The sequence below is a fragment of the Mesitornis unicolor genome, unplaced genomic scaffold (genome assembly GCF_000695765.1).
Source record: "Mesitornis unicolor isolate BGI_N332 unplaced genomic scaffold, ASM69576v1 scaffold27380, whole genome shotgun sequence".
NCBI lineage: Eukaryota > Metazoa > Chordata > Aves > Mesitornithiformes > Mesitornithidae > Mesitornis > Mesitornis unicolor.
Window position 1 is genome coordinate 1 of NW_010159545.1, and position 7126 is coordinate 7126.

At 46.6% G+C, this 7126-nt stretch overlaps 1 protein-coding gene across 1 annotated transcript in view; it reads left to right on the forward strand.

The window, feature by feature from the left end:
• Positions 1 to 42: 42 nt before the first annotated feature.
• LOC104542651 (leucine-rich repeat-containing protein-like) overlaps positions 43 to 7126 on the forward strand; it is a gene marked incomplete at its 5' end in the record, with an annotated part of 9657 nt that continues 2573 nt past the window's right edge. The window contains 5 exons of the mRNA XM_010187032.1: positions 43 to 70; positions 1360 to 1492; positions 3349 to 3555; positions 5556 to 5665; positions 6235 to 6350. Of these exons, the coding sequence (XP_010185334.1) occupies positions 43 to 70; positions 1360 to 1492; positions 3349 to 3555; positions 5556 to 5665; positions 6235 to 6350 (594 nt within the window). The remainder of the gene's footprint in view (positions 71 to 1359; positions 1493 to 3348; positions 3556 to 5555; positions 5666 to 6234; positions 6351 to 7126) is intronic.

The following is a 7126-nucleotide window of genomic DNA, read 5'->3' on the forward strand; positions in this document are numbered from 1 at the left end:
GGCTTCCGGCCTCCTGCGGCACACGCCGGGCCCCACTCTCAGCCTGAGGCACCGTGGCCTGGGCCCGCGGGTGAGGGACAGCAGCCCCCCCCGGGCTGTCAGGAGGGCTGCAGGCCTTGTCACCCAGTCCCCTGTGCCACCCCACCCTGGCTCTCAGCTGTGCTCCCTCACCAGTCAGACACCAGTGCTAACACCCCAAATGTCTGCTTTGTCTTTCCCACTACCGCAAACTGTTCTAACTGCTCTGGGTATCAGCAACCCAAGTTTTAGGTCAAGAACATGTCGAGGGCTCTTTCCTGCCTGCCTGGTGGCAGGTCAGATGACACACGGCCAAGCGTTGTGCCACAGCAGGTCTGGTGTCTGGCGAGCGCTGGGGAATGACATGGGTTATTTTGCAGGGCTGAGGAAAGGGAGTTGTGTCTTTCTGTGGACAGGGACGGGAGGCAGGCAGATGGGATATGTGAGTGTGTTGTTACCCCTCTTCCCTGTTGGGTTGAGAATTTTGCCTGAGTCAGTTGTCTCCCCAGGGGTACTCCACATGTTTTAAATTAGTATTTTTAGGAAGAAATTGTAAACCTTTTGTATGTTCACACATTGATTCGTGTCGGGTAATCCCACCCATGGAAGCTGCTTTCAGCAGGCATGGCATTTTGGTAATGTGTAGTTTGGACCATGAAAAAGGTGCAGCCATTCATACTAATTTTTGGTGGTAAGCCCTTCTGTTAAGTTTTATTTGGAATAGTTCCCTGAGGTCCCTTCCAGTTCATTTTCCTGTGTCTGACATCCAAGGCTGGAGAAAATAATTTGATTTTGCAGTATCTGTTGAATAATCACAAGGTCATTGCTGTACTTCTGTTTAATTGTAAATATTTTTGAAATTAAGAATTCCCAATGAAAGAAGCACTGGCACAGTAGAAGCTTCTTAGATGTCGGGGTCAGGATTCAGAGCAGCCATAAATAAACTAAAGGAGCGCTTACTATGGCTGTACGCACAGACTGCCAGGTCAAAGCGGTGTCTGCAGAGGTGCAGGCACAGTGACCAGAAACTTCTTTTTCCTCTGTGTCAGGAATATTGACAGCATAAATATTTTTCATTGTTTTTAAGGAAGGAGAAATTAATTTTATAGTAATGTAAGCTAGATGAAATCTCTTGAATGTAGGCCATATTAAGTGTTAGTTTTTCCAGCTGAGCTTTAAATTATTTTGGAAGGGAAATCTTTTTGCATGATTCTGCTGATTTCTTTGTGATACCCCTCCTGCGCCCTGCCAGGGGAGCTGAAACAGAAACATTCACAAGAGCTTTGCAAACCCAGTGAAACAGTAAATGACACTTTTATTGGGTTTTTTGTTTTGTTGCAGGGTGCCAAGGCTTTAGCTCTTTCCTTGATGGACAATACCTCTGTCCTCACATTAGACCTGAGTGACAACTGGCTGCAGGGAGAAGGGGCGGCTGCAATTGCAGAGATGCTGAAAGAAAACAGCTACATTTCAGGTTCATATTCTCCCATCTGCTGTTCTCTGGTGGACATGTTGCTGTGGAGGAGGAAATGTGCTGGCTTGTCTGTGGATTTAACCAGTCCTGCTGTCATAGTGACTGTGTGTGTGAAAAAAGTACCAGAACTGGGGTGCTGTTTGCATGGCGAGTGTGAAAAACTGAGCTGCTTCACCTTTATCTACCCATTTTCATAGCATTTACTTTTGTGAAGTTAGGGTACACTAAGTGGAGTCAGCTCAGTGCTGTTATTCCTATGAAGCTGCTGGAAAGCCAGGAGAAAAAGCGAGTTTGTGCTTTGATTGTGGATCAGAAGCACCTACCTGAAAGTTAGACTATTCAGAGGATGTGGTTAGCTTTGTAAGTTTAATATGCATGATTGGCATCTAAGAAAACAGGGCTTCTAAGTAGGGATAGGTAGAACAGAAGCCCACCTAGAGTGAATCTGCCAGCCTTTGTTCTAGCAGCAGCACACATCTGCTCTTCTCAGGGACATTTGACATGTCTAATGCCTCTGTAGTATTAGACTGCAGATACTACAGACACAGGGAGCAGAAGCAGAGCAGTGCTGCCTGAGTTTAAGCCTCAGGCAGTGTTGTGTCTAGAGGTCATTCATTATTTTAGTCCCTGCTTTTCCAGGGTCGATGTTGCTGCCTTTCATGATCTAAGTAGCAACTCCCGGTTAGACATGGACAGGTTATCTGGGTTGTGGGTTACAGGTGGCAGGGTCCTGCACTGGCTCTGCAGAGCTGAGGGGCAGTGAAGACAGCTTGGTGGGATACAGCTGGCTGTGCCAGTGCGTACCCAAAAGCACTGAAAGCCCTGCCAGACCTGAGGTTGTGCAGAGACAGTTGAGCAGTCTTCTGGGTGAGCAGAGGTCTATGATGGGGCTGTGTGGAGCCCCTGGCATGTCTCTGTGTCACATTTTCCAGCACTTGCATTAACCTCTTGTCAGTCTCTGAATCACAGAATCACAGAACGTTAGGGATTGGAAGGGACCTCAAAAGCTCATCCAGTCCAATCCCCCTGCCGGAGCAGGAACACCCAGATGAGGTTACACAGGAAGGCGTCCAGGCGGGTTTTGAATGTCTGCAGAGAAGGAGAGTCCACAACCTCTCTGGGCAGCCTGGTCCAAATCTCCAGGCCTGTGCTAGGTTACAGCCAGAACTTCGTTGTAAGTCACACTGACTGCTGCACTAAAGGATGTATTTTATACACAAAGAACAAGGTCAGTTTAGACAGCTGAGAGCACAACTCTCATATAACTAAGGCAACCCACAGGTTTTGTTGGGAAGTCATTGTGGATGAAGTGGGCAGGTTCTGTGCCGTGAAACCTCCATTAGTATGAGATTTCCTTATTTTTGTTCTGTAGTTTTGGATTCAGGATTAGAGGTTCAGGGTTCTGTTCCTTCTGTGCTAGGAAAAACCATTCTATATGGAGGTGGACAGAGAAGTTCATGCTTTCGTATTTGGGTCTCAGCGTCTGTCTTCACATCCATTCCTGTTTTACATTTAGCTTTGCTGTCTCTCCCTGCCTACACTGGTTTTTCAAGCCATGAGAAGGAACTGAGAAACTCGGTACAACGAAGCTGAGTGTAGACTGTGCCTGTAGTGGGAAGCACAGATGTACATGGAGCACTTTTGTTTCATGTCCCATATTTGTGTGGCAAAATGCAAATGGGCCTATCTTGGGGACAGGTTGTGAATTCACAAATTAAGTTCTGTTGTCGCAACTAGAATACTGTGTTAGACCAGGTCATAATGCTTGTTTTTCCAAGTCTGGCACTACTTCTGCCATTGCAGAAGTGCTGATAGGACGTGATTTGATGATCTGATAGTGTTTTTTCTCTCCCCAGCTGTTGATTTATCTGACAACAAATTAGGTGTTGAAGGAGCTAAGGCCTTTTCTGCTGTGCTTCTAGAAAATACTACAATTGTGTCGCTCCAGCTCTCAGGAAATGAATTTGATGATCATGCAGCAAAGTATTTAGCAGATGCCATCACAGCAAACAGCAAAGTGGAAATTCTGGATCTGAGTTACAACATGTTTGGTGACAAAGCAGGTAAAGTGCTGTCTTTCTACCTTGCACAGAGAGGGGGGCTGCAGCAGTTAGCAATGCAGCTTAATGAATTGCTTGCCTGCCACAGACCTTTGGAGAGCAGGGTTGGTTAATATTTTCAGTTTCCTGAAAAGTATTTTTGGCTCTTTGAAAGCAAAACCAGTGTCAAGGTACTATCATTTGTTCATTCTCTGCCTTTTCTTACAGCATTGAAAGCTTTACCTCCTCTGTTTCTTTCCCCTGTTCTTCCTAGTTCCCAAGTTCTGATGGTCTGTCTTTCACTGAACTACCATTTGCTTTTTTCCCGCATCATTATTTTGCCTTTCACAGGTGTGTAAAATGCCTAATAGGAGCAGAAGAAACCCAGCAGAAGGGAGTTTGCCAGCAGTCCTTCTGTCCAGCTCCCTGTCAACAGTGGTGATTGCAGGTGCTCCACAGAGGGGGTGGGAGTGGAATGAGCAGGTGGTTGTGCTTCCCTGATACTCTGCCACCCTTGACAGCTTGTGGTTTGGGAACTGAGCAGATGACCGTGGCTGTTTCTTTTCTTGTTGGTCTCAACCTCACTAATGCATATTGTTCTTTTTCTTTGGCTTTTGATTTTTAAGCACGTTGTCAGTTAATCATTCCATCTTTGCACTCACAGTGCTCCTGTGATGTTGTGTGATAGGTCTCTGGGCCTTAGTGTGTACTGGTGTCACCAGGTGTGCTTGTGCTGGGCTGAACCCCTCCATCCTTTCTTCCCAACTGTCCACTTCTGCAGAACACTCCTCATGTCACTGCTAATCCCTGACTTTTCAACCTTTATGCTCATCTCCTTTTTGCACTTAACTGACACATGCTTCATCTTCTCCCTCTGTGGCAGTCCTTGGGCAACCCCAGCCATGTGTTCTGCTACTATCTCCAGGCTGAAGGTTCACAAATCTTCTCCCAGCATTTGGTCTCACCCTACAACTGTGCTTCAAATCCCTCTACTTCCAACACTGTCTGTGATGGGTACGCACCCAAATAGAGATACTGAATTTTTCCTCTCCCATGCCACATCCCACACTGTCAGATCTACATTCTCCCCAGGTTGTGTCTTTCATGAAAAATCCACCATCTTCTCTCCATCCACTGCTTTACAACCTGTAATCATCACACGCCTCATCTGCTGTAGCCTCCTCCTTGAAGATCCTCCATGTCTTCAGTGGCCTTCTCTGGCTCACAAATGAAGAAACAACCATAATCTTCCTCTCTTCTGGCCACTAGGAACACACCAGCCATTCCCTTGCTTCCTTCCCAGGTCTGTTTCACTTTCTTCCTCATTTTCACTTTTGATGGCTGCAATGATTGCTTTTCTCTCCATACCTACACTGCTCACCTCCTGCTGCCTTTACAGTCAAAGAGCTGTCCCCAGTCTTCTGGTCTTCAAGCATGGTGATGGCTTCCTTCTGTGCTGTTTGACAACCTCATTTTTTTCCTGCCCCATTAGAAACTCTTCAGGCACTTAGTGAGGAAATCTATTGAGATTTTATAATGGCACAGGAGCTCTGGAAGGGGTTAAAGAGAGAGCAGAGCTGACTTCTCTGCCAGCAGAACAGACCATCAGGCTTCAGCTGGGTGAAGGCCAGAGCTGGGGAAGAGTGGGAGGCTGAGGCTACCTGCTAGGTTGGTGTCAGCTTGCAGACTCACATTAGGCTGGAGAAGGAGCCTGTGCAGTCAGGTCTCCACACATGAGCAGCACGCCCTGGCTTTGTGGCATAGTAACGAGATTTTCTCTTTGTTTCCGCTACATTTGCAACCTGTGGCCAGAGAACACATTTAGAGCACATTTATAGTCTGGCAGCTTCTGCTTTCTCTTTATGGTAAATGAAAGAAAATAGTATGTTGTAGTTTTAATTGTCTTCCTGAAGGTAATTCGGACAGTTGCAGAGAAATACCTAAACTAATCCAAGCTTCCTGTTTTGCAGCACAGCTAATCCTTTTAACTCTTAAACTGTATGGCTTCCTGTATTTTTTCTTAGGTGAAGTTCTTGGAATGGCAATAGCAGAAAACATTGGATTAAAGGAACTTAGAATCAAATGGAACCATTTCCATAGCCAGGGAGCAGCTGCCTTGGCCAAAGGCTTGGAGGTAGGAAATCTTTTTCATGCCTGTTTTTAAATTCTGAGAACTTGCATGAAGCTTTATCTGTTTAAATGAGTGTGAATGCCATGATTTGCTGTTTGCCTTGTGTCCTTGCCTGTCCAACAGCCGTCTGTGATCTGGAATCATACAGACCTGGGAACTAAGAAAGTGAAATCATACATGTCTATTGACATATTGCACATGTTTTCATTTCTTTTTTTCTGGTTCATTCCCTTTTTGGAGTCCAAATTACTATAATGAATGTTCTGAATTGTTTCATTTCACTTCTGATTAGTAAATCATTACAGCAATTGTTTTGTAGTCTATATACACTTTACTAAAAGGAAGTAGTCTCCCATTAAAATAAGATACTGGTTTTCCAGCCTCTTAGGCTGAAAGTGGCCACTAAAGTAAATGGATTTCACTTCTTGTATAATGCAAATCACATGTGCCATCTGAGGACTAGCGGAGCAAGCCCCCAACTCTTTTTGGACAGTAATGCACAGGCAGGATATTTCTTCAAGGTTGAATCAGGTGACCCAGACATTCAGTTGTGTGTCTCTGTCACATCACAGGCAAACATATTTCTCAAAGCGCTGGATGTTTCCTACAATGGCTTTGGCACCAGTGGAGCAGCTGCCTTGGGGGAGGCTCTTAAAGCCAACAATGTGCTAGAGGAGCTCAACATTAGGTGAGTCAGGCTCTGGTCCTGCTGTACGTTTTCTCTCATTTTGCAGGGGTGGGCACAGCCCGCAGCAGCCATTCGGATCTCCTACCCACAGAGAGTGTGGTGACCTGCTTGGTAGATGAGGGGAAGGCTGTGGACATTGTCTACCTGGACTTTAGTAAGGCCTTTGACACCATCTCCCACAGCATCCTCCTGGAGAAGCTGGCTGGGCATGGCTTGGACGGACACACGCTTTGCTGGGTTAAAAACTGGCTGGATGGCTGAGACCAAAGACTTGTGGTGAATGGAGATAAATCCAGTTGTGACCAGTCACAAGGGGTGTTCCCTAGGGCTCAGTTCTGGGGCCAGTCCTGTTTAACATCTTGATCAATGATCTGGATGAGGGGATTGAGTGCTCCCTCAGCAAGTTTGCAGATGACACTGAGTTGGGAGGGAGTGGTGATCTGCCTGAGGGTAGGAAGGCTCTGCAGAGGGACCTGGATAGGCTGTATCCATGGACTGAGGCCAACTGGATGAGCTTCAACAAGGTCAAGTGCCAGGTCCTGCACTTCAGTCACAATAACCCCATGCAGCGCTACAGGCTTGGGGACGAGTGGCTGGAGCTGCCAAGCAGAAAAGGACCTGGGGATGCTGGTGGACAGCAGGATGCCCATGAGCCAGCAATGTGCCCTTGCAGCCAAGAAGGCCAATGGCATCCTGGGGTGTATCAGAACTGATGTGCTGAGTAGGTCAGAGAGGTTCTCCTTCTCCTCTACTCTGCCCTGGTGAGACCACATCTG